Below are 25,908 nucleotides of genomic sequence, written 5' to 3'. Positions count from 1 at the left end.
ATGTTTTGTCTGCATAAACAAGATTAAGGATTCACACTCTATTTAGCTGTCACTGGATAAAATCCAACTGTCTGCACGAATCCTTAAAATATAGTGCTGTTAACAAAGTTACTGAAGAGTTCTCTGATCCCCAAAGGGCAAATCGTTATGGTTGATTATTTTTAAATCTCAGTTTAAATGCATGACAACATGACTTATTCAAAGGCTGAAAATAGTACAGTGAAAGTCAGCAATCCTCATTACATGCCAGAACTTTTAGAATGATTTACGTGTAGCGTAATTCTCCTCCTTGTATTTTTCTTCTTCTTCTTCATCTTTTTTTCTTTTCTTTTTTTTTACACTTCATGTTGTAAAGAACCTGAAACCATTCAAACCATTCAGAATTAAATGAAGCCTTTCACTGTTACCTCTGTAAGACTTTATGGCAAGGACTGAGACATTCTTACTATTAATGAAACATGAGTAAACTGGACAGTTCACAAACATCTGCACAAACATCTGTCGCATCATTTCCAAATCCAAATAATACATTCATTCAGATTTTTCATGGATGTAAATCTTTTGCACTAAAATGCAAGAGCATTGTCCATGCAGAAATGGATGGTACACATATGAATGAAAATGTCTGAGCTGTCAGATTAGGATGCCTCATGGTGTGCTTGTACAGTCCTAACCATAATGACTATAATCAGTAGTGTTCAGTAGCCTAGTGGGGCATCTTTTGGGGCATCTTATAAATTCTTTAGAAGAAATCTATCAGTAGAGTGGTCATATAGTGACACAGTGATAAACGTGACAAAATTCTGCTCTGGACGTGTGTATGAGAGAGGAAAATGGACAGCCTGAGGTAGCTGAAGTTTTTTAATTATCAGTAAAATCTAATAAACGTTTCGGTACGTGGCGCTAAGCGCGTTAAAGGCCGAAAAGTAAAGTCAGTGTGCTCCTAGGACCGGGAACGGATGGAGGGATGGAAAGAGGGAGGGAGGATGGCTCCCGGTGAAAATGTGCTGGGACAGAGGTGGCCGGATATTTTTTTTGGGATGGGGTGTGTTTTGGGGCGGTCTATCAAGCTCGTGTTTCAGCGGCCATGGGGGGTCGGGGCTGGCCCAGATTTTTGGAGTATACTAAGATTCATAACTGCACCGGTGGACATAAAACCACGGAGCTCGCGCTGACGCGGTGGGTGCTGTCTGCGCGCAGGGGCCTGGCGTCGGATCCCCCCAAAACACACAACACTCATCAAAAAGCCAACACACTCCCTGCGATACACTGCAGCTGCAGCTTCGCCGATCTCGGCGAAATCTTTCATCCTGAGGAACTGCATGTCTAACTTTTAGACATGTTCAAAATTGTGGACTCACGGACTGTCCTGCTACTTGTAGCGACACAATGTATTTTGCTAGCCCTTGTCAGATGTCAACGGGAAGATGACCGTAAGTTGGACATTTTTTTGTGTCTTTTCATTGAAATCCTATTTTTCCCCCTTGGTAGTAAATGCCTTATGTGTTACCGTGGCGATAGGACGGGGCAAGTTTGTGCAGGTTCAAAGATATTTGACTCGCTCTTTTTCCTCACACGGCTTGCGGATTTGTGTACTTTTCGGTTTAATTAGAACATAGTTAACAGCTCTGAGATGTTGTAGCAGCTGTTTATGTGGTTAAGAAAAAAAAAAAGTTACAATACGAATTCCATAGCCTTGGGATGCAAATTTTCGCCTGCCCGCCGTGCGCTTTGTAATTGAAAACCTAGAGTGGGATTCGGGCTCGCGGGTATCGCGAGATCTAGACAAAGCACAGCAGTCTTCACGTAAATTCCTAAATACCAAACAGCCCTCTATTGGACATATAGTGCACTATATAGGGGACTGAATCCAGTATTGCATACCCTATGTGGTGCACTAATACATAGTGCATGGGGTTATTTGAGAATCACACACAGCTCTATTTCTACCTTCAAGAAATTCTCACCTTACCTTGCCTGGAGCTGAAGATCCTAGTATGCAGCAAGTCAATGAAAGTTTTTCCAGACGAATACCACAGACTGCAGCCATAGCCAAAGAGTTATATAATAGTGTGACTTTAAACATTAAAAGGTTTGTTTTTGGCACACATGGTAATGTGTACTGATTTTATTGCACGACCTGGAGAGAGTATTGGGCCATTTGTCAACATTATGTTAATGTTATTGTTCAGTGCAGTTGTGTGATTTGTAGAATAGTGCTATCCCACAGGGGAATAACTTTTTTTTTTCTTAGAAGAAAGGTTCTAGTAACCTAAAAAAAATCTGTATTTCGTTCCTCTAGGGGGATCCATTAGCATTAAAGTTCTGCTAAATGTTAAACAAAGGTTCCTATTAAAAACAAAAAAAAAAAAAACAACAACAAAAAAACAAAACAAAACAAAACAAAAACAAAAAAAACCCCACAGAAAGCAATTAATTCAGAAAACTTTTAACAAAACATTTTTAACAGTGTAGGTGAAACAGTCATTTATTGAATTGTGTTGTTATAACTACAGAATTCCTTACACAGCAAATAACTAGGTAAGAGCAGAGAGTGTATTCATGTTGTGCTCTTATACCGTAATAATTGGAGAATCCTATAATCTGATAATGATTAACACGAGTTACAATTAAGATACTGAACAGCACCACTTGTCACTGCTGTCTAAAGTAAAATACAGTATTTTCTCAGTTGGTGCTAACTCAGCATGCAAGGATGCACACTTGTGTGTGTGTATGAGCATGTGAAAGACAGATTAAGACCAACAGTGCATCCTAGGAAGGCTCAAATGTGCTCCATGAGCGAATGTTCAAAGGGGTTTGGTTTATTTGTTCAGTGTCAGGGCATAGTTCACAGGGTCTGAGATTGATGGGTTTGGCAAAAGGTGGCTGGTGGAATGTTGTCCAAAGGGACCAAAGCCACCAAGGACAGCATCAGACTGCCACCAGGGTAGGAATCAGACTAGGACCAGAGAAAGAATCAGATTGGGACCAAGGAAGGATTCAGACTGGCAGGTTCAAAGGGCCATGAAAACCAGCTGGAAGTGAGAATGAAAGGTCGACAGGTTGAAAGTTTATACTGTGTTGTGTACATCTTTTGTCCTTTACCTTACAGGAGTAAGGACTGAATGGCAGAACTAATGAGGGTTTTCTTGTGCCTCATATTATGTACAGTTACTTACTATCCCCTTTGGCCAATCAGAGAATGTTAATTACAGGAGCAGGTTGGGGTGAACTTATTTAATCTATACAGAAATATTTAGAGCAACTAAGGAATTATAGAATGAATGTTGATTTTGTGGTTTAAGCAACTACACTTGAGTCATTCACTTATACTCCCATTCACCCTGGGAGTTTCAAACACAAATAGGTCAAGCACAAATGCACATGTGTACTTATATGTGTGTGCATTTGTTGGAGGCCTGCCCTGTCCAACCCACATAGGTGTGTTTGCACTACGGTGGTGAGACCATTAGAGCCAGATGGAGGTTGTGAGTATGATGTGTTTGTTTAAGGCACCAGTCTGTCAATGCTGCCCTGTGTGTGTGTGAGAAAGGCCTATTCATGCCAGGTTTGGTGGATGCAGGATTTGGTTTCAGTCCAACTTGGTTCACAGAAGCCCACATTTACAGTACATACAGTGTACTGTATATTTATCTACATTTATTGAGGCATATAGATACACAGTTCATATACATTTCTAGTCTTACAGTAACTTTATATCATCAGCAATGCTTTCAGTCATGGGCTGCAACTTTCATGGATCTGAAGTACATTGACTGTTGAATGGCTGTGGTATGACTAACAAATTATAATTAACATTCATAGGCATTGTGATCAGATGATATTTATTTGCATTGGACATACGAAAGAAAGTATTGATACTACAGCTTATAGTTTGTATGAGGGCATGTGTATGCGTTCACCTGTGTCTTACCCCCACACATCTCCTCTGTGTTGCCCCCCTGGTGGTGGCTGCAGAGGAGGAGTTAGGCGGCTGCATCCAAGATGGCCAGCATTTCGAGGACCGTGCAGTGTGGAAACCTGAAGCGTGTCGGGTCTGTGTGTGTGACTCGGGGTCAGTGCTGTGTGATGAGGTCATCTGCGAGGAGCTGAGGGATTGCAACAATCCCATCATTCCACCCGGAGAGTGCTGCCCCATCTGCCCTGCTGACCAAGACCAGACTAGCGGTCTGCTTTCTCACACACCTCTCTCTGCTCACTACAACTGTTTCACACACCCCCTGCTGTTTGTTTTGGGTTCTCATATTGTCACATGTAACCAGGCTCCACCTAGCCTCTTAAATGGGAGGGGTTAAGGTTAGATGACAATTGAGTTTGGAATTCAAAACTAACAGTCCATGGGCAAAAAAGCGCTTCTGAGTTTTATGTTTTATACATAAAAGCATCAAATACAGAGTGAAAATGAAAGTTTTTCAGCTTTATTCTCTTATTTATAGTGTTTTTAGTGATTTATTTTACTGTCCTGATCATCTCAAAGTGAAGCTGGTTTGAAGCTGGATTGGATTTATTCTGAAATCAAAACTACCAATTATGTTTTTTGGCCTGCTAATCCAGTACATATATAAATGTAGGATTACAATTTTAGGCACAACAAACAGCCAGACCACATCTATTAGTTACAGTATTTTTATATTTCCTAGTATACTACTTTGTTTAAAGTATTTTTATTACATTTTGACCTCAAAACCCCATTAGACACAAATGCTGCCTCTAGCACATTGTGCCAGAAGTTGTTTGAAGCAAATTTTCTAAGGTATATTTTAAAGCACAAATTTACAAATACTTTGCAAGCTTTTCATGCACAACTTCACTTATTGAGGAAAACCAGACCGTTACTTGTGCTTTGAAATCTCATTTTGTACTTTACAAATATAGACAAAAACATTCAGAAATTGGATTCTCTGGTCATGGACTATGCTGAGAAAATAGCAGAAAAAACTTTCATTTGAACAGTAAATATATAATGTTTGCTTAGGCCTTATTCTGATATTGAACTTGGTCACTGGCTCCTCAGGCCGTTTAAAGGAAAGGGTTTGGAAAACCCCTTCATCAAACAGCTGAACTCAGAGGCCAGTGTTATTGTATCAGATCTATTAGACTATCAGCCAAACAAGAAATCACTTTAGCTGACTCACCAAATTCAATACTTAAGGATTCTTATTATTAACTACTACCACACAATTAAAACAGTGATTCATTCAAATTGCTACTAACTACCTAAACGAGAAACATCTTTGAACATCTTTTTCAAAAGCCTTCAAATTCTGAAGCTTGACAATATTGGCATAAAACTGAGAAGTGTTTTATAGCAGCAAGCTTTTCATGCACAACTTCACTTATTGAGGCAAACCTGACTGTTAATTGTGCTTTTGAATCTCTTAACATTAATTAAAGTGGTGCATGAAAAGGCTTAAGAATTTTCATATGATAATTGATGAAACATCCATTCATACTAAGATCAACACATTTTGTGTGAAACACAATGCATTTTGATTAACCATTCCAGCAAAGACTCATTCTTTATTGATGTACTATTACTGCCAAAGAATGAGTGGTTCAAGACATGTTTAATTGCTATACATGTATGTTAACTGAACCACTGCTGCTGTTTCCTCCCTTCCTTTAAAACACTAACTCAGCAGAATGGGTTCCGAGCATGATGTGGAGGTGGTGCACTAATTAGCAGTGTTGTCCTCTTTTAATCCCATGTTTAGTTTCATCCAGGAACCACTGTTGATTGGTTCTGTCAATGAGAGGAGGTTATTAAGAGCTGGGGTTTTCTAATTACCACTATTTTTGAGAGGTGTTCTTTTGAGCTCTCCACTGTTCTAGTCATTTCAGCTTATTATATTGTCACATAATTTTTGTGACCCTTGGTTGAACCAAGAGGTGTTATTTTTCAACCTTTGTCATCCAGAAAAAAGTGCCAATATGTATGTTGTTTACATTTACATTTGCGGCATTTTGGCAGACGCCCTTATCCAGAGCAACTTATATTTATCACATTTATACAACTGAGCTGAGGGTTATTAATGTCCATAAAAATTGTGTTAATTTTTTTTAATGTTATCTTGTCCCCCCCCAATCGCTCAATCTGTCACTGCACTACAGAGACCTTTGGTGCAAAGGTGAGTACAATGTTTATTTTTTCTGATAATAAAATCACAGGATAGTGTATTAGAAATAAAAAACAATAAGACAATCATTTAATATTCATTTATTATACAATATACATGAATAAATTCATTACACACTTTAATATGAACTTCACACTACACATTGCCCTGCTTTATGCTATACAACACTAATTTAAAACATAAAAAAAAAATTTAAATCCAAAATCTAATGCAAACCTCTCTGTAATTCATTAAAGGGACAAAAAGGAGAACCTGGCGATATTGCAAATGTAAGTTCATTTATTAAATCTGGCATTCTTGTAAAATGTTGTGTGTCTTTATTTTGAGGTTCACATGACTGTTATGAATACCGATGAAGGGAGAAAATTCCTTGGACTGACATGAAAATTGAATTTAAACGGTGTTTATACTTGTGATTTTCCCATGCAGAATTGTAATATATTGTCGATATATTGCTAAATATATAGAATAAACTTGAAATTCTTTTTCTACAGAATAATCTAGACATTCTATATAGATTACATTTTCCATTGAGCATTATGCCAATTGAAAGAATAATTATGTCATTTGCATTTAATTGCATCAAGATGCATCAAGTTAAAGACTTGATTGCATCAAGTCTTTAATGAATATTATTTTTTGTGTTTCTGTAGGTTCTAGGACCAAGAGGACCGGCTGGCCCCATGGTGAGATATTTCAAAGGATGTTAATTCACCTCACCTCATGTGATCAATGCTACCAGTGTTAACGGTGTTAATGTGCTGTCAAAATATCTCCACCAGGGGGCTCTGTAAGCTACAAAGTTTTTGCCTAGAATAACATAGTTGTGTCTTTTACTGTGACTCTTAGTATAGACATGTTTAATTTCTTTCACATCTTTTATTTAGTTTTATTTAAAGATTTTGCTTTAAGTGAAGTTTAATTTTTTTCTTTTTACCTCATCCTCTCTGCTATTAAAGGGACCACCTGGAGAGCAGGGACCACGTGGAGACAGAGGCCCTAAGGGTGAGAAGGTAAGTGAGTTGACATTTTTGACATATTTTCTCCCAGACTTGAGAGGCAAAGTAATGAATAAGGCATAACACTCAGCAGGTTCTTGTCATGTGAAAGGGATTGTGCTAATGTCTTCTCTTTGCTTTCTTTCTTTTCTCATCAGGGAAGTCCAGGCCCCAGAGGAAGAGATGGCGAGCCCGGCACACCAGGCAACCCTGGACCTCCCGGACCACCAGGCCCAAACCCACCTGGACTTGGAGGAGTGAGTTTTTTCTGTCCTGTCCTCTCTGCGTCTCTCCTCTCTGTTAATGTATTAAAATAGATTGTTATTCTTGTAGTTAGTCTTAAGTTTGTGTTTTTGTGTTCTTCTGTCTGTGTGTGCATGCAGAACTTTGCGGCTCAGATGGCTGGAGGTTTTGATGAGAAAGCAGGAGCAGTTAACTTGGGTGTGATGCAAGGCCCAATGGTGAGAGACAAGACTTAACATAAACATAAACACTGTTTAATATGATCAATCTAATATGATCAGCTACCACTGTATAATGAGATGCTAGCAATAAGACAAGCCATGTGAACGTAGTAGGTTAAAGCTATTTCCAAGAGAAACACACTTTTAATTCACTGACTCACCGCATTGCACATACATACTACACTGTACAATTCAAAAATAACTTATTAATGTTTGAAACAGATTGGTGTGATCAAACCATATGCTATATACAGGACTAGGTCAGTCCGGTCCAGCTGCACCGTTTACTGATGCTTTTTCACAATTCACCTGCCACTCAGATCTCTTGTTCATGAACCCAAACCCAACAAATTATTATTGTAATAGTACTGACTGCAAATTCCAAATGATCTTTTATATGATATTTTCTTTCTTAATCACTTAACATTCTATTCATTATATTTTTGAAATTATGCACTGATTGAACTTTATATATTTTTGTAGGGCCCCATGGGTCCCCGTGGTCCTCCTGGCCCCTCTGGAGCACCTGTAAGTATATAGATGCACCAACCCACCATAATTAACACATTTAGTTATAACATGGATTGAAATAATGTCCACTTTATTATCACATATCTAAAAGCATCTCTGGGTTACAGTGTTTGAACAATTGAACACCAACAGATATTGTGTACTAATAATGGCACAGATCTTAAACAGTGCAATCACTGGGGATAATAGACACAGATATTAAACCTTAAACAGTGAAAGATTACATCAAACATTAAAGTTCACTTGCAAAGAGAATAAGTGGATTGAGAAGCCTGATGGCTTGGGGGGAAATTGTCCTTTAAGCAACTGAGATACATCTGAGTCATTGATGAAATACTTACATGAGATATATTTATGACTCATCATGTGCAACTCCTACATCCGCCAACATATAATGACACACTCTCATCTGTTCAAATATAGGGCGTACAAGGGTTCCCAGGCAGCCCGGGAGAAGCTGGTGAACCCGGACCTTCTGTGAGTATCACGAATGGCCTTCTTCCATCTGACAATACCAGCTTGCACACATTAACTGAGAAATATAAAGTGCACACACACACACACAGACACACACACATCCAACAATGTATTTTCCCTCCTGTCCTTTTTTTTAAAAAAAATAACGCAAGTTCACATTATTGTGTATTCCATCAGGGCCCTATGGGACCTCGCGGTCCACCTGGACCACCTGGAAAATCTGGAAGTGATGTGAGTAAGCTATTTGTAATCTCATGGATGTAATTTAAGCAGCTGATGGTTATTCCTGGTGCTAAGGTGAGTGTCTAACTGTTATGCTTGCACCTGTTCTTGTCTAGGGTGAGAATGGTAAACCTGGCAAGCCTGGTGACCGTGGACCCACTGGACCGCAGGTAAAAAAAAAAATCTACAGCATTTGACCCATATATCGTATTGTTTGCATGTATTTTTTTTGAGTCTCTATTCTGTGAAGTAAGATTTGTAATGGACGTTTTTTTTGTTTTGTTAAACAGGGAGCTCGTGGATTCCCTGGAACCCCTGGACTTCCTGGCATCAAAGGACACAGAGTATGTTGTAAAAGGAAATTTATCTGATTTGCTATACTTTTATGGTTTTGCAGTGTGAGTGTCTTGATTGTAGCTCAACTTTTGTGCCTATGTGTATATGGAAGAGTATATTAAACTGATATCTGTTTGTATTTGTAGGGACACCCAGGTCTTGATGGCACCAAGGGAGAGACTGGAGCTGCTGGAGCTAAGGTACAAAATCACAATGTCCTCCAGATCACTCTGGAGGACAAAAAACATCCTGCTAGGACAAAGCAAATTTCTTTATCATATATGTTACATGTGTGTATTGACAGATGGTCTGTAGGTCAGGGTTTGTCATACTTTTTGTAGTCAGGGATCCCATTAATTGTAAAATTAATGGGACAGAGTACAGAGTACAGAGTACTCAGTACAGAGTTATTCCATACAAATAATTAAAATATTGTGTTCAATAATATTTTATGTATTTATTAGAGCCATGAAACTTTCCATTCTGGACATGTCCACAGACAGAACACATTAGCCCCAAGTTGACATCATTTTGTTTTTGTGTTATTGAGATTTTTGAGTTATTTGAGTTATTGAGTTGATTGATTAAACCCACTTAATCAAAGGGATCAATCAAACAGGCTAATAACTATAAGAACTCAACAATAAACATAATAAAATTGATAAAGGTGGCTTGTGATTTCCACAGCTGTAATAAAATAATAATAAAATAAAATAATCACAAATCCCTTGGTATCCCCAGGCCTCATACTGAGAGTCACTGCTGTAGATGACCTCAAAAGAAATACACTTATACACTACACACATTCTCTAATGTAGGTTCTGCACATATTTCCAAATATTTAACAACCTTTTCCTAACCTTAAATCAAACCTAGCCAACAGTGCAGACTATATATATATGCACATATTTACACTGTATTTCTTCTATTAATGCAACATTTTCTACATATCAGTATATGTATACGGAGCCAAAATATTCTCATTTTATTTAGCTAGATATATGAAACAAACAAGTCTTAAATATTTATCTCTCTACACTCCATTCCCACAGGGAGAGTCAGGTTCACCTGGTGAGAATGGCGCCCCTGGACCAATGGTGAGTTGGTTATGTTGTATTATGTTCTAAACCTGTCCTAGTGACCAAATATATAATGCTAAACACATATTATATGTATAATTCTATACAGCTAATGTTTCCCTCTTGCCCTTGGTTTTCTCTCTTAGGGCCCTCGTGGTCTTCCTGGTGAGAGAGGACGCCCTGGACCTTCTGGAGCCGCTGTGAGTGATTGATTACAATAGTTTTATGGTGTTCCATAATATGTAAATAACATAAATGACTGCGGGAAAAACACATGGTAACAGGTGTATTATAACAACCGTTAGAGTAGATGAATTACCAAATCTTAAGTGTTGTTCATTAAATGGGATTTTGGTCTAAACCTTGTTAGTCACGCTTGACTTACTCTCATCTTGTGTCTCTGCAGGGTGCCCGTGGTAATGATGGTCTTCCTGGGCCTGCTGGTCCTCCTGTAAGTACTGCCTCTCTCACTGGCAAACCTTTACATAATTTGTACTGAGCAATAAGTTTTGTTTATTCACATAATATTAACTCTGAGTACTTTGATGACTTTGCTATTCAGGGTCCTGTTGGTCCTGCTGGTGCCCCAGGTTTCCCAGGAGCCCCTGGTTCCAAGGTAGGTCACACCTGTCAGTCACCTGACTGAAATTAGCTCAGCTCTTAAAAAATATTTATGTTTAATAGGTTGGCAGTTCTTACAGGATGTAGTTTAGAAATCGGCTAACACTACTTTCTGTCTGCTTATCTTCACTTTAAAGGGTGAGGCCGGACCTACTGGTGCTCGTGGAGCTGAGGGAGCCCAAGGATCCCGGGGAGAGGCTGGCACTCCAGGTTCTCCTGGACCTGCTGGAGCCTCTGTATGTAAAATGTCTTAATATTTGATTCCAGTACTCAGGCAACATCTAAAACATATTTTCTTCTATTTGCCCAAACTTCACTGAGGCAACTGTACATTTATTGATATACATTGTGTTCTGACACAACAGTCCGTTTGATTTAGGAAATTAAATGGATCTGCACATATTTTACAAAGATAACAGTTGTACACAAGCCCCTCATGCTTTTGCAAATTTTGATAATGCAGGGATGAGCCACAAGCACATGAATTCTGTATTAAAAACAGCCTAATATGCTGTTATTCAAACTTTTTCAACTGATCTCATAACACGAGCTACAAAGCTACATCCTAACTAGATCTGTATACTTTAAAATCACTCACTCAAGCATATTGCTGTATGTTCACTGCTAGAGACAAATTTATGTAGTACAACAGAGAATCTTTGTAAGCATGTACTGAGTGATAAGTGCTATAAATGTTACACTTCACTTTTTCTAAATCTCAATAGTTTAATTATACGAAATAAACACTACTCTGGGTTTTTTCTTTAGCATGAATACTAAGCATCATTTTATGGTTTTTAGGGTAACCCTGGTACTGATGGTATTCCTGGAGCCAAAGGATCTGCTGTGAGTGTTTTTTTGCCACATCTTCACTATTTTGTATTATGCAATTTCACTAAAATAAATCCAATTGATGTAAATCCTCTTACTGTGCACTTAAGTGAAGTAGACACCATCAGGATACACTGTAATGATTTGAACTTAGAAAACACTGTGGGAAGTGGTAGCTCAGTGTTTAGTACGCTGGACTTTTGATCAGAAGGTCGTGAGTTCAAATCCAAGCACTGCCCAGCTGCCACTGCTGGGCCCTTGAGCAAGGCTCTTAACCCTCAACTGCTCAATTGTATAAAGAAAATTAAATAATTGTAAATCGCTCTGGTTAAGAGTGTTTGCCAAATGTCATAAATATAATGATGATGTGTGCTACAAGTATATAGTTAGAATGAGTAAACACTGTAAGACTTCATTGGATTTGAGATTTTCATGAATTTCACATTAGCTAACCTGATTATAATTGATTACAACATGGTGACTTCAGATTAGACATAACAGAATGTTGTTGACTGTTCAAGAAAAGACTCCACTCTTAATTGGTGTGTTCCTCTGCAGGGTGCCCCTGGTATTGCTGGTGCCCCAGGTTTCCCAGGACCTCGTGGCCCACCTGGACCTCAGGGAGCTACCGGACCTCTTGGACCCAAGGGTCAAAGTGTAAGTATTCCTCATGTTAATCTGGATGTCTTTTGGTCCTTTTTATTTTAATCAGTTTTGTGTATTAATGGATAAATGCGTATTGTGTATTTTTACAGGGAGACCCTGGTATCCCAGGATTTAAGGGAGAATCTGGACCAAAAGGAGAGAGGGTAAGCCATATGCTATGATGATCAGAATTACCATAATTTTAATCTGTACTGTCATCATCATTGTCACAATAGCGTTGTTGTTTTAGTGTAATAAGTAAATATTAGTTTTGTAAATGTTTTGGAGTCTGTTAATGTCCTTTGAATACTTTTTTTTATGATCAGGGCAGTTTGATTATATTTGACTTAACAATCTTGGTGTCTCTCCACAGGGTGTTGCAGGGCCTCAGGGAGCCCCAGGCCCAATTGGTGAGGAAGGTAAAAGAGGACCTAGAGGAGAGCCCGGTTCTGCTGGCCCTCTTGGACCTCCAGGAGAGAGAGTGAGTCTGATAATCTTTCTTAATATAACATTGCTACTAGTGCATGTGGCCAGGGCCTTAGAAAAAGTTTAAATCTATAAAAATCCACATAACTAATAATGTAAAATGCCTCTATTTCTCCATACTAGGGAGCTCCAGGTAACCGTGGATTCCCTGGTCAAGATGGTCTTTCTGGTGCTAAGGTGGGTGAAAATAACGCACACATTTTTTACACCAGCATCCACAAGCATTGGTATCACTGCTGGTAGCTTTATATAAGTTATTCTCAGATGCTTGGATGCTAATGCTCTTGGGTTTTAATAGGGTGCTCCTGGCGATCGTGGTGTTCCTGGACTGTCTGGACCAAAAGGTGCTGGTGGAGATCCTGGTCGTCCTGGCGAGCCTGGTCTTCCTGGAGCAAGAGTATGTAGCACAGTCCAAATCTGTTTAGTGAATGTTTCTTAACAAAACAGACTGTTCTGGTGTTTTTATCTTGACTTTATCCTTGCTTAGTCATTTGCCTTTGATATACATATTAAATGATTGTATTCTTGGTCTTTCCCCCTTTCCTGCATGTCATAGGGTCTCACTGGTCGTCCTGGAGATGCTGGACCCCAAGGAAAAGTTGGCCCAAGTGTAAGTATCCCACCATCTCAGTGCACCAGCATCTTTCCTCATTTATCCATTACACGTATTATACTGATTTGTACAAACAGTACTCTGATGCAAAGCAAATCCTTTTAGGTGGGGACTTTTTACCTTCATTAATAACAAACAATATGAATTATACTAGGATCATAATTTCTTTAAAGCTGCTTTTTGGCAATGTTGTTGAAAACACACAAATAAATTGACTTGAATTTTATCATATCGACTGAGGGTTGCAATATTGCTTATGATAAGTTGATATTGTTTGGATGCTGAAGGAAATCAATGGTATGTGGGATCTTTTTCCCCCTCATATAGGGTGCTCCTGGTGAGGATGGTCGTCCTGGTCCCCCTGGGCCTCAGGGAGCTCGTGGACAGCCTGGTGTGATGGGATTCCCAGGACCCAAGGGAGGCAATGTAAGAGAACCGCAAACCCTCAAAACAGTAATATTTGTGATTAGATCCTCTTTTTGGAGATCAAATCTGTGTCTTGTCTCATTTAGGGTGAGCCTGGAAAACCTGGAGAGAAAGGACTTGTTGGCAGCTCTGGTCCCAGAGTAAGTCATCCTTATTTCAACACGGTGACTTATTGTGTTCAGTTAAAGAATATCCCATAATAAATGGACACTGTCTCTGTCTGTTTTCAGGGTTTGTCTGGTAAAGATGGTGAGACTGGAGCCGCTGGCCCTCCTGGCCCTGCTGTGAGTTCTGTTTTATATTAAGAATTATGATTGATCATTTATTTTTCAATTAAACCTGTGTGTATACAAATAAATATCCACTTGTGTGTATACAGAAAATATCCACTTGACCTTATTCTCATTTTTCAAATATGTTTTCTAAATTCAGGTGATGCAGATAAAATGAGGAGATATTAACTGAGCTAATTTCTTTGAGAAACTGAGCCTTGAAAAGGCCCTTTAATAAAGTAGTAAAGAGTTCACTATGAATGGGACAAATATTATTGTAATGCTGAATTTTTAAAAAATAGTCTGGAAATGACAGAGCATTAGTACTACTAATAAAATACACTATATTATAACCATGATATATTGTAATTTCAGGGACCTGCTGGAGAGAGAGGTGAACAAGGACAGCCTGGTCCTCCTGGCTTCCAGGTACAATAGGATCATTTTATGGAGAAACTCATAATCACATGTATTGATCATAATGAGCTAAATTAAACAGCTGTTGCAGTGAACTATGCTTAATTATATGTGAAAAAGTGACTGCTTTTAGTTCCTGTCTTGCAATTGTTCTAATCTAATTTCTTTTTTTGTTTTTTGTAGGGTCTACCTGGACCTTCTGGACCCCCAGGAGAGGGTGGCAAACCAGGTGACCAGGTGAGAATGACTCCAGACTCTGATTATCCTCCTTCAATTGCTCTATCATGATAATAGCGATACTAATTTTGAGTATTATGATCCCAACCTTTCTTTCTCTTTTCGTCTTTCTACAGGGTGTTCCTGGAGAGGGTGGTGCCCCTGGTGCGGTTGGACCAAGAGTGAGTTCCTCTCTTCTACCACCAATATTTAAAGTCTTGTGGCAGCACATATACAATAATTGGATCAGTACAGTGAATTCTATATTTGCACCAGTTTTAACTTTTGGGAAGATAACTCCTTCTGTCCATGTCTTTGTCAGGGTGAGCGTGGTTTCCCTGGTGAGAGAGGAGGTGCTGGACCCCAGGGTCTTCAGGGACCCAGAGGACTTCCTGGAACACCTGGAACTGATGGACCCAAGGTGAGACATTTTAATTTATCTGCAACTCAGCATCTTGCCTCTGATTTAAACTTTATTATCTCCTACAATAATTCCTCTGAAGACTGCTATATCTATTCATAGTATTTATCCTCAGGATTTGTGACTCAATACATAAACATGTAACACACAAAACATACCAGTATAAAATGTACAATTATACTATTATACTATTACTATTATTATACTATATACGTTTAGTTTTCTTCAATTTAACTCTGGATAGAAGCTCCTGTAAAATGAGTTAATTCAACACTAAAGCATTTCTATATATATATATATATATCATATCATATGCATTCCTACATTGATTTATAAATTATATGTATAAATATGGCTCTTCAGATGTTCTTTGGGTTAGTAACAGTTCTTATTAGTTCTAAAGGAATTATATTTGGTACTTTTTATGAAAGGGAAATCCTCTCTTGTAGGCTTTATCTAGGGGTTCCCCTACATGGACAAATCAATGTACAATTTAGGGTTTCAGATGGATTTTTTTTTGTCAAATTCCAAGACAAAACTGTTGATATGAAGCCATGTAAAAATTTCCCCTTACATGGTTATTCTATTAGTCAGTTAGTTCCTGTTCAGTAGTTTTTCTTATGCTGTAATACTGTATTGTAGGGTGCGATAGGCCCGGCTGGTGCTATTGGTGCCCTAGGTCCACCTGGTCTGCAGGGTATGCCTGGTGAAAGAGGTATTGCTGGTATCGCTGGTCCTAAGGGTGACAGAGTAAGTACATCTATACCTAAGCGTAGAACTCTGAATGTCATCTAGTTCACTATAAACCATAGTTCATTAGAGTAATTTTATTTTCTGACTTGAACAATCTCGCCTTTTTCAGGGTGACTCTGGAGAGAAAGGACCTGAGGGAGCTCCTGGCAAAGATGGTACAAGAGTGAGTGCTAAACTATGTCACATATTGATGCCGTTTAATTTAGCATCAAGTTCATTTTCAAATTATATTCTGAAATATGTTATTTTTACATCTGTCTATAGGGTTTGACTGGCCCTATTGGTCCACCTGGTCCTTCTGGTCCCAATGGAGCGAAGGTGAGAGTCTTTCTCAGCCACTGATGCTTTCTGTATGTTTTTTCCCTTGTTAATAATTTGATATATTATTATCTAATATCTATAATCTGTCTTTCTTTGAAAGGGTGAAACTGGTGCTATTGGCCCAACTGGAGCTGCTGGAGCTCGTGGTGCTCCTGTAAGTTGATTCTGTGTTATTTTGTGTGAGATCTGTGTGTCTAAGCATGGGTTTCTGTTGTCTCCTTACACTCGATTTTATTTCTTCTCTTCATAAACTTTTTTATTTTCTCTCAAGGGTGACCGTGGTGAGGTTGGACCTCCTGGCCCTGCTGGTTTTGCTGGACCCCCTGTGAGTAGGGCTACAATTATCATTCATATATATTTATATAACACAATACTACATTCATTAATTAAACAAATTAATGTCAGCCGCATGAATAAATATGGGTGCTGAATCATTGCAACCTCATTCAAATAGGATTTCTTCCAATAAGCAGTAATAATTTATTTATTATATATCACAACTCATTAGATCAGTCTTACATAACTGAACACAGCTCAGCATTACATAAGTAAATGGAAATGAAGAGAAGTGTAAATGAATATCACTGATAAGTTGATAATTAAAAAAAAAAAAGATTTCTACCAATAAGCAATGATAACTAATCCATAATATTCACAGCTCAAACATCTTGAACATCTCGGCAGTATAGAGTAGTGAGTTGTGGAGAGGTTGCCAACAGATTGGGAACTATACATAAATGAAAATGGGTATGTGAGTGAGGGTCCATGTTCTGAGTGCTACTGTGAAGCGCACTAGTTTAAATAGACCCAAGTCTGAATTGCTGTGAGGTTTAACCACAAAAGGAACACCAGGCCCAAAAAACATTGCACAGATTTTTATTTTAAAAAATAGTTTGAATATGTGTCTTTTTACAACACCACCTTAAGTAATAGTGATAACAGTATTGGCAGTTTGAGCATGACCAACAACCCTAGTTACTGGTACAGTTATCATAATAGCCATTACCAACATAACCAGGCACTGCATTATGACCATCCAACCTGTTTTCTCCTTCAGTCACTTTAGTAACCAAATTATGAGTCTAAATACAGCTTTAGTTCGAGCCTTCAATAAAGTTTGAAATTAGAGGTGACATTATCTTAATAACTGAACATGCATATGATTTAACACAGTTAACACCATGACCATAATTAAGAATCAGCACATTTAAATATCCTGTTCCTTATCAGGGTTCTGATGGCCAGCCCGGAATTAAAGGAGAGCAGGGAGAGTCAGGCCAGAAAGGAGATGCTGGATCTCCTGGACCTCAAGGACCCTCTGGAGCACCCGGTCCAGTTGTAAGTAATGTTTAAAAAAACGTGCACTTAGATATTTTTAATGCTATACCTAGTTCCATATGTGCAATGCTATACCTAGCTCCATTCATGTTTTCAACAGAATGTGGTTCACTTAGGTTGGTAACACTACAGTATATTAATGCACATTTGCTTGGTTTCAGGGCCCAACTGGTGTCTCTGGACCTAAAGGAGCCCGTGGAGCACAGGGATCCCCAGTAAGTCATTGTTTTAATTATTCCAATGAATGCATTAATCAGATCATGTGCCTCTGTTTATTTAGCTGTTTTCTGGTTTTGGCAATGATCATGTTCTATAGAAGAATGAATCTGAAGTGGTAATTAATTAATTGTGTTTGATGTAGACTTAGAGTTAACGTGGTGTTCCTTATTCCAGGGTGTTACTGGTTTCCCAGGTGCTGCTGGAAGAGTTGGACCACCCGGTCCTAATGTAAGATATTGATTAATATAAATTCTTGCATTATCAATGATGACTTAAATGGATATTAATAATTTTAAAGGTTTGTGATAGTACTCATGATATGAAAGATTCCTTAGATATGGTTTAATTATTATTATTTGGCATAAAACTTATTTTAAATTGTATCTTGTTGCAAAGAACCATTTCAAATGGAAAAAAGTTCAATTCCATTTGTAGCAGTTGTTTATTTTTTGTTTATCTTTTGGATTATAAACCAACACTCCTTAAACGTTTTTGTAATTTTATTTATTTTCTGTTTAATTTTCAAGTTAGTTGCATTATAAGCAGCTTTGAAACAAAACATTTGATCAATCATACATGTTTTTCAAACCCTATATCATTCAGAAATCTGGTCATTCAGCAGCAGTTCATGTGCATCACTAAGAGTTATAACCCATATTGATGGCTCTCAATAGTAGTAATGATTAGTGCTTGTTGAGCTACATTTTGAGGTAAAAAAATAACCCTCTCAATGTTATAAAAATGATATAAAACATCACATGTCTATTTGAAATTAGGGCATTTTTATTGACTGTTAAACTTGGGTATCAAGATGGACCAAAATAGGCATACACCTCTGAGGGTTAATAAAATGATAAATGGGCATGGTATTTGATAAACCAATCATACTAGGCTAATAGTACCTGATACCAGAAGACATTTTAATCTCTTCTTAATTTACCTTAATATAATTTTAATCCCTTCTTGTCGTTGACTTTCACTCTCTTAGGGAAACCCTGGCCCTGCTGGTCCTGTTGGTCCTGCTGGTAAAGATGGTCCTAAAGGAGTGCGTGGTGATGCTGGTCCCCCAGGAAGACCAGGAGATGCTGGACTGCGTGGACCTCCTGGACTCCCTGGAGAGAAGGGAGAGGCTGGAGAGGACGGCCCCCCTGTAAGGCTCCAACTTCCATCATTCCAGTTTTCCACTAAGAGTCATGCAACACTACATATTACACATCAAAATGCCTCATTAATTACTCCCTTGTCTTTTCCTTTTTCTCTTGATCCATAATTAGGGTCCTGATGGTCCTACTGGTCCTTCAGGTTTAGCTGGTCAGCGTGGTATTGTTGGTCTGCCTGGTCAGCGTGGTGAAAGAGGTTTCCCTGGCCTTCCAGGACCTTCTGTGAGTATAAAAATCACTATACCACTTTGTTTTCATTAGAACACACAGAGAAAGAGCCATACAAAGAGCCAGAGCTTTTCATCGAAATAGAAATTTCAACAGAATGTCAAAAACACTGCCATTTTAATTGGTTTGGCCTGACCAGATTTTATATTTGTCATTATTCATCCACAAGCTGATATTGATTATTAGCATGTATAAAATCTTGAATCTATATAAAATACTGTTTATTATAAATAATTACAGTTGCTTTTATTTTTTAAATGGCGGTTTACATTCTTATATATCTACATAGATAAATAAATTGGATGAAATCCTGATGAATTGGTATATTACATGTTTAAAGACTACATGCTTTACTTTTTATCTACTTCAGGGTGAGCCTGGCAAACAGGGTGCTCATGGTATTGCTGGTGAACGTGGCCCCCCTGGCCCTGTAGGACCCCCTGGAATAAGTGGACCTTCTGGAGAACCTGGGCGTGAGGTAAAGATATGACCAAAATACACAACACTGAACTTGATTTAAAAAACAAACAAACAACTCCCCAGACTAATGTGCCTCACATCTCTAATAGCAAATGTATTAGTGTAAATCTCCATTAGTGTAAATAGATGGACTAGAATAGCCAATATTAGAATTACAGGCAAGAGTTTATCTTAAACTAGTCATTTGGTTAAAAAAAATACATTTAAATAAATTTTCCTTGACCCCAAATGTAGGTGATCGTATGTTCACTGTCCTAACTTGGTTCTTTGGTTTTCTACTGGATCTATGAGGTCAGTATGTAGCCAACAAATCAAGAAACCTTTCAGTTTGGCATCATGAATACCTAAATTACCACATATTTTTTTTTTCCAAAAGAATGTCTAAATGACACAATTTGTACATAAAACATTGAAATAGCAGAATCTATATACATTTCAAATAAATCAATAATCAAACTGAAACTATTTATCATCTAAATCACTTTGTATATTTGGATAATTGTATAATTCTTCCTTCAAACATTAGGCCACACAATTTACTTGAGTCTGCTCAGTTATATTCAATAACTACTTAATTGTTATTCCAGCCAAGATGGCTGCTGCTGTTACTGATTTTAGCTATCGTACATAATTTAGTCACAACTCTGTGTGAGTTTACTGAATGACATTAATCAAACGAAGGTACTATTTTTTTTAACAAGTCTTCATTGAAATTATGGACCTAGAAGCAACATGCACAGAGAGAAGTGCACAGAGTCCAATGTTAAATATAAATATATAATTTCAGAATGATGAGTGAAAGACTACTTGAATACTTTTATGAAAATAAAAATGCAGAACCCAAGTGAATTGCATACTTAAGAAACCACAATGAATGCTTCAGGAAAAGTTATTAAGGGCACAATTGAGTGCAAGGCAAAGTTCCCTTTCCTGATCCTGAAGTACCCCTTTCCTGCACATTTTACTGATCCCCAACTCACTCCAAAGTATGCTTGATCATGCAATAACCTTTCTTGTAGGGCACTTTATATAGCCTACATTTTGGTCAATTTAGATCACCTGTATAGAATTAAGTTTCTGGCTTAGTGACTTTTATATCTTATCAGTATAAAATAAATGACTTTTAAACCTAAGAAATGACCTTAAAAATTTTTATTAAACAATTTGATTCCTAATAGCTTCCTAGGTTACACAATGCATAATGTAATATGATATGCCAGCTAGCAGCTCTTTGTTAGACAGGACAGTGGCAGAACTTTGGAACTGTTATGTGACGTGACCAATAGAATAAGCTAAGCTTCAGCAGTAGCCTGACATGAAGCTGGTTTGTCCAAAAGCATATGCTGCCAAGTAACCGAGCTGGGCTTAAGATTAGCTTTTGTTATGGAACCAAAATTTGATGAAAATTAGCCAGGCTTGTTAAATAGCTCACAGTTAGAATACACTCTTTATTTTAGGCAAATGTGTGATGACTTAGACATATAGTTTGCACAATGTTAGCCTAGCTGCTAGTAGCTGAGGTGATAACTTTACTCTTTGAGCATAAGTGAAGGATCATGTTAATTTTTGGCTCTAAGTAAAATGGCATGAACTGAATTGTGTAGAAAAACATTATAGAATAAAGATCTTCAAAAGATGGTAATACTGCACACCAATGCTGGGCCATATCTTGCACTTTTCAATCACAGCCAAAAGATTGAGACAAATCTGCTTATCCAGACCTGGAACTTGATGCTGTTTATCCCACACCTGGATAAGACAATACTGAATGTATATTTGTATATGTTTGTGTTTAGGGTAATCCTGGATCTGATGGTCCTCCTGGCAGAGATGGTGCCCCTGGTGTGAAGGTAAAGATCAACCATACATTGATCTACCTATTTTACAAATTGCAGGCTTCCTTGAGTTAGAGAAATATATAATAACTTTATAGTGTAACTATAAACTTACACAAACAGCAAGCTAAAAACATGTTTGTGTCTCCTGCAGGGTGAACGTGGTAACACTGGTCCTATTGGTGCTCCTGGTGCTCCGGGTGCCCCTGGTTCTCCTGGTCCTGTTGGACCTGTAGGCAAACAGGGAGACAGAGGAGAAAATGTGAGTACTGCAGCCACAGGAATAAGAGATCCCTTATTTATCAGATGGTCATGATACCAGAGCTTAAAATGAACTTTGAACTCACCAGCCAGTCAACATTTTCCCTAGCCAAAACATTTCCCGGAAACTGTGTATAGTTTACATTTATAAAATTATTATTGAGCTGACATAATTATAAACTTTTTGCTCTGATCTTTTCACGTCAACTAAATTTTAAAGACCTATATGACACCATTATATTCCAAACACAGAGTGACAAACTGAATGGCCCTTCAGGGCTCTAGATTTAAACCTTCTTTTAAAAGTGTGGTTGTGATATTATTACTGTATACGGGAATTAAGATGGACTTCAAAATAGCGAAAAATCTACTCAAAAACCTTTGATCTAATGCCACTCTAGCATATATACACTACATGGCACTGCACAAATGTTACTGCCCATGCCATTGTTTTCATAATATGTTAAGGGCTTTGGCCATCATTGATATGTTGCTAATGTTCTTCAAATAACAAACCGCACATTTTCCAGTGTTTTAATATTTGCATCCAAAAACCAAAAACTCCTTTGTAAAAGAGAGCAACATTTGGTTTGTTTTATTAAATGCTTGACAAACATTTTATGTCATGGCTTGTACTCATAATAGTAGTGCTAATCTATTTTCTTTTCCCTTCTATAGGGACCACAAGGACCTTCTGGACCTCCTGGGCCTGCTGGAGCAAGAGGCATGGCTGTAAGTATTTAATTCAAGAATAAAAATAGATTATCTATGAACCATGATTGTGAATAACATCTGTTATATCTAAGGAAATTCTATGTGTTATCTTATATTGAGCATCTTCATAATCTTTCTGCTCCAGGGACCCCAAGGTCCTCGTGGAGACAAGGGAGAGTCTGGTGAGGCTGGAGAAAGAGGACAGAAGGGACACAGAGGATTCACTGGTCTGCAAGGTCTTCCTGGACCTCCTGTGAGTTCACCCATTAAAATATTTTGTCTATAGTGGTTTCCTATAAACACTGATAAAACAAAGTTTTAACATGGTGTCTTAACTAATGTTTGCATTTGGGTTTGTAATACAGGGTGCTCCTGGCGACCAGGGTGCTGCTGGTCCTGCCGGACCTAGTGGAGCTAAGGTGAGAATCTCAGATTAGTATAATCAAATGTCAGAATGCTTCTGAACCTATAAATATTGAATTATTGTCGTGAGACCTGGAAAGTTGAATATTTAAGCTGTTAATTCCTTCCTTGTAGGGACCCCCTGGACCTGTTGGTCCATCTGGAAAGGATGGTGCAAATGGTATCCCTGGACCCATTGGACCCCCTGGACCTCGTGGACGCTCTGGAGAATCTGGCCCAGCTGTGAGTTCAACTTAATAATTCTTAGCAGTTTGTCTTAAAAAGTGGTGTCCAGAGAGGATCTACTTGATCTACTTTACTATGTCCAGACCAGGGTTTAAATTGATCAAAAATGTGTGTAGAACAAGTTATAATTCTGTGCGTAAGAACTAGAAAATTGCCATTTATAAAATATGTAGATGTTGATGCTACACATGCTACACATTCTAAATTACTCTGCTCATGCACAGCCACGCTTATTTATATAAAGAAACGTCCTCAATCACCATATATGTTGACCAAATTTGGTAAGCAAAATCGTTTGTCATAAGTACATTTTGAAAAGCTGCAATGGCATGAAAATAATTATTTTAGTCTTTTTCGCTGCTGTATTTGGAGCATGAACAATATGAAGGCATGTAAGATTTGTCATTATTTGGCTCATTTTTAGTTAGGAAATGCCAGACCGGTCTCCAATTTCTCGTTGAAATGGGGTAATCATCTGTGGGTAAAAACTTTAGAGCAGATAGGACTTGAGTGTGCATGGGGATGCTATTGCTGCATTTTGTTGGCCTGTTCAAAAGTGGGGCAAGTTGCTGACTGAGATCAATTAAAATTTCACTGGCAAACCAAGTTGCCCTATGAGTTCCTCATCACTCTTAGTAAATAGGTTCTTCCCTGCACAAAGCTGCATGTGCCAAATCAAGGAAGTCGACACCTGTCATTGTCTGCATCATCACAGCCATTCTTTAGATGTGTCTTTTATATTAATTTTCTCTACATTTCATCTGTCTGCATCTTGTTGGGTGCACCATAGTCAGAGTCAGTTATTACTGATAATAAGTGGGATGGGACCTCCTCATTATCAGTTTACCTGCAATTATACTTTTCTTTTTTTCTTTCTTTCTTTTATATTTATTTATTTGTTTATGCATACATATGGTCATAAGTAGCTCTAAATTATACACACATCCTGGCATATAAGAATAATTTGATAAATCACATTCTATGCATAGAAATATACATACACACAAAAAAAAATTACAATATAAAATGCCAAAACATCTTTGATTTCAGAAAGCTGATTGGGTTGACCTGCTGATTAAAAAAAAGGACATTTCTCATAGTGTTCTTCTTCTTTTGTGGCATCTGTCTTTAGGGTCCTCCTGGTAACACTGGACCCCCTGGTCCTCCTGGTCCTCCAGGCCCTGGCATTGATATGGCTGCCTTTGCTGGGCTGGGTCAGCCAGAGAAGGGTCCCGATCCCATGCGTTACATGCGTGCTGACGAGGCCTCCAACAATCTGAGACAGCATGATGTGGAGGTTGATGCCACCCTGAAATCCATTAACAGCCAGATTGAGGATATCCGCAGCCCCGATGGATCTCGCAAGAACCCTGCTCGCTCCTGCCGTGACCTGAAACTCTGCCACCCTGATTGGAAGAGCGGTAAGAATAAAATAAGAATAGAAGAAAAAGGATAAGAGAGTATGATGGATAACATACAGATTACAACTCAAATGTATAGTGATGTTAATATAATGATAATATTAAGCATCCACTTTGAGATACACCAAAACGCCATAGCCCAGACCACACATGTGAGGACATAACTGATTGCTGCACTGGCAAATTTATCATGATTATTTTGACTTTTATCCACAGGTGACTACTGGGTGGATCCTAACCTTGGCTGCACTGCTGATGCCATCAAGGTCTTCTGCAACATGGAGACTGGAGAAACATGTGTGAAGCCAACTACAAGCAGCATCCCACGCAAGAACTGGTGGAGTGCCAAGAGCAAGGGTCAGAAGCACGTATGGTTCGGCGAGAACATGGGCGGTGGCTTCCATGTGAGTAGCACATTTGAGTCCACTAAAATATTAATACAGCTTTTTGTTCAGAAAGTTATATGCCATAGCGAAACAGACATAATCCTAGTCAATTCACTTCGTAATGAGATACTGGCTATCAAAATGGCTGAGTTATGAGGCTACAACCTTGCTTCTGGTTGGGATACATGAGAAACAGAAACATATTTCAGTTCAGAAAAACTTTATATAATAGAAAGTTTCTAAATTTCACCAAGTGAAGGGTTTTCTCAGGTTTTCTCACACATTTTTGTTTACATACAGAATATATGACACATTGACCATCAAGCTTTTCAGCTAACAATTGAGGTGGCACTTTTTTTTAGACTTTTTTTTTCTTTCTATTTAAGATTTCATCCTATGTGGGCATGAATGACAAATGTGGAGTTTATTGCCCCAGTATCATGATGCTAAAATATCTTCCAGTTTAGAAAGCATTGACAAGAGCAGGAAATATTGGGGAGAAAAAAAGAAAGGGTGGCATTAGTCACATATGTTTATTCTTGTCTAATTAGTATTCTTTCTAGAAGTCAAAATAACAACAGACTTTCATTCTCTCGGTCTCTGGTACAGTTCAGCTATGGTGAGAAGATCCCGACTCCAAATGTGGCCAGCATTCAGATGAACTTCCTAAGACTGCTATCTAGCGAGGCATCTCAGAGTATCACCTACCACTGCAAGAACAGTGTGGCCTACATGGATGAGGCCACCGGCAACCTGAAGAAGGCTCTTCTGCTGCAGGGCTCCAACGATGTAGAAATCAGAGCAGAGGGTAACAGCCGATTCACATACGGTGTGCTAGAGGATGGCTGCAAGGTGAGATTCACATCCTCATACACAAGCAGGGAATTTCTCACAAACTGATTTCAGTTTCATATATCACTGATTATGC

General features: G+C 38.3%; 1 protein-coding gene and 1 long non-coding RNA gene across 3 annotated transcripts in view; one reads left to right on the top strand and one right to left on the bottom strand.

The window, feature by feature from the left end:
• The first annotated feature begins 1,134 nt into the window (after window positions 1-1,134).
• Window positions 1,135-25,908, top strand: part of col2a1a (collagen, type II, alpha 1a) — a 26,294-nt gene continuing 1,520 nt past the window's right edge. Inside the window, exons 1-53 of one of the 2 annotated variants that reach the window (XM_017468218.3) lie at window positions 1,135-1,433; window positions 3,982-4,191; window positions 6,136-6,152; window positions 6,398-6,430; window positions 6,815-6,847; window positions 7,121-7,174; window positions 7,318-7,416; window positions 7,543-7,620; window positions 8,107-8,151; window positions 8,578-8,631; window positions 8,809-8,862; window positions 8,970-9,023; window positions 9,144-9,197; window positions 9,336-9,389; window positions 10,242-10,286; window positions 10,415-10,468; window positions 10,675-10,719; window positions 10,831-10,884; window positions 11,027-11,125; window positions 11,691-11,735; window positions 12,279-12,377; window positions 12,476-12,529; window positions 12,739-12,846; window positions 12,975-13,028; window positions 13,150-13,248; window positions 13,408-13,461; window positions 13,792-13,890; window positions 13,977-14,030; window positions 14,121-14,174; window positions 14,538-14,591; window positions 14,763-14,816; window positions 14,933-14,977; window positions 15,118-15,216; window positions 15,859-15,966; window positions 16,079-16,132; window positions 16,234-16,287; window positions 16,391-16,444; window positions 16,562-16,615; window positions 17,521-17,628; window positions 17,790-17,843; window positions 18,022-18,075; window positions 18,836-18,997; window positions 19,122-19,229; window positions 19,606-19,713; window positions 21,512-21,565; window positions 21,705-21,812; window positions 22,490-22,543; window positions 22,671-22,778; window positions 22,891-22,944; window positions 23,063-23,170; window positions 24,306-24,594; window positions 24,811-24,998; window positions 25,590-25,832. In XM_017468218.3, coding sequence (XP_017323707.1) covers window positions 1,340-1,433; window positions 3,982-4,191; window positions 6,136-6,152; window positions 6,398-6,430; window positions 6,815-6,847; window positions 7,121-7,174; window positions 7,318-7,416; window positions 7,543-7,620; window positions 8,107-8,151; window positions 8,578-8,631; window positions 8,809-8,862; window positions 8,970-9,023; window positions 9,144-9,197; window positions 9,336-9,389; window positions 10,242-10,286; window positions 10,415-10,468; window positions 10,675-10,719; window positions 10,831-10,884; window positions 11,027-11,125; window positions 11,691-11,735; window positions 12,279-12,377; window positions 12,476-12,529; window positions 12,739-12,846; window positions 12,975-13,028; window positions 13,150-13,248; window positions 13,408-13,461; window positions 13,792-13,890; window positions 13,977-14,030; window positions 14,121-14,174; window positions 14,538-14,591; window positions 14,763-14,816; window positions 14,933-14,977; window positions 15,118-15,216; window positions 15,859-15,966; window positions 16,079-16,132; window positions 16,234-16,287; window positions 16,391-16,444; window positions 16,562-16,615; window positions 17,521-17,628; window positions 17,790-17,843; window positions 18,022-18,075; window positions 18,836-18,997; window positions 19,122-19,229; window positions 19,606-19,713; window positions 21,512-21,565; window positions 21,705-21,812; window positions 22,490-22,543; window positions 22,671-22,778; window positions 22,891-22,944; window positions 23,063-23,170; window positions 24,306-24,594; window positions 24,811-24,998; window positions 25,590-25,832 — 4,326 coding nt within the window. In that variant the 5' untranslated portion in view covers window positions 1,135-1,339. The remainder of the gene's footprint in view (window positions 1,434-3,981; window positions 4,192-6,135; window positions 6,153-6,397; window positions 6,431-6,814; window positions 6,848-7,120; window positions 7,175-7,317; window positions 7,417-7,542; window positions 7,621-8,106; window positions 8,152-8,577; window positions 8,632-8,808; window positions 8,863-8,969; window positions 9,024-9,143; window positions 9,198-9,335; window positions 9,390-10,241; window positions 10,287-10,414; window positions 10,469-10,674; window positions 10,720-10,830; window positions 10,885-11,026; window positions 11,126-11,690; window positions 11,736-12,278; window positions 12,378-12,475; window positions 12,530-12,738; window positions 12,847-12,974; window positions 13,029-13,149; window positions 13,249-13,407; window positions 13,462-13,791; window positions 13,891-13,976; window positions 14,031-14,120; window positions 14,175-14,537; window positions 14,592-14,762; window positions 14,817-14,932; window positions 14,978-15,117; window positions 15,217-15,858; window positions 15,967-16,078; window positions 16,133-16,233; window positions 16,288-16,390; window positions 16,445-16,561; window positions 16,616-17,520; window positions 17,629-17,789; window positions 17,844-18,021; window positions 18,076-18,835; window positions 18,998-19,121; window positions 19,230-19,605; window positions 19,714-21,511; window positions 21,566-21,704; window positions 21,813-22,489; window positions 22,544-22,670; window positions 22,779-22,890; window positions 22,945-23,062; window positions 23,171-24,305; window positions 24,595-24,810; window positions 24,999-25,589; window positions 25,833-25,908) is intronic. The other variant, XM_017468220.3, reaches the window with a different exon arrangement.
• The window catches only part of LOC128632857 (uncharacterized), a 10,915-nt gene continuing 9,906 nt past the window's right edge, over window positions 24,900-25,908 (bottom strand). The window contains exon 2 of the long non-coding RNA XR_008396466.1: window positions 24,900-25,020. This is a non-coding gene — a long non-coding RNA (uncharacterized LOC128632857). The remainder of the gene's footprint in view (window positions 25,021-25,908) is intronic.

This window comes from Ictalurus punctatus, chromosome 5, assembly GCF_001660625.3.
Source record: "Ictalurus punctatus breed USDA103 chromosome 5, Coco_2.0, whole genome shotgun sequence".
NCBI classification, from domain to species: Eukaryota; Metazoa; Chordata; class Actinopteri; order Siluriformes; family Ictaluridae; genus Ictalurus; species Ictalurus punctatus.
The sequence above is the reverse complement of the archived record's forward strand: the minus strand, read 5'-3'. Positions and strand labels throughout refer to the sequence as shown.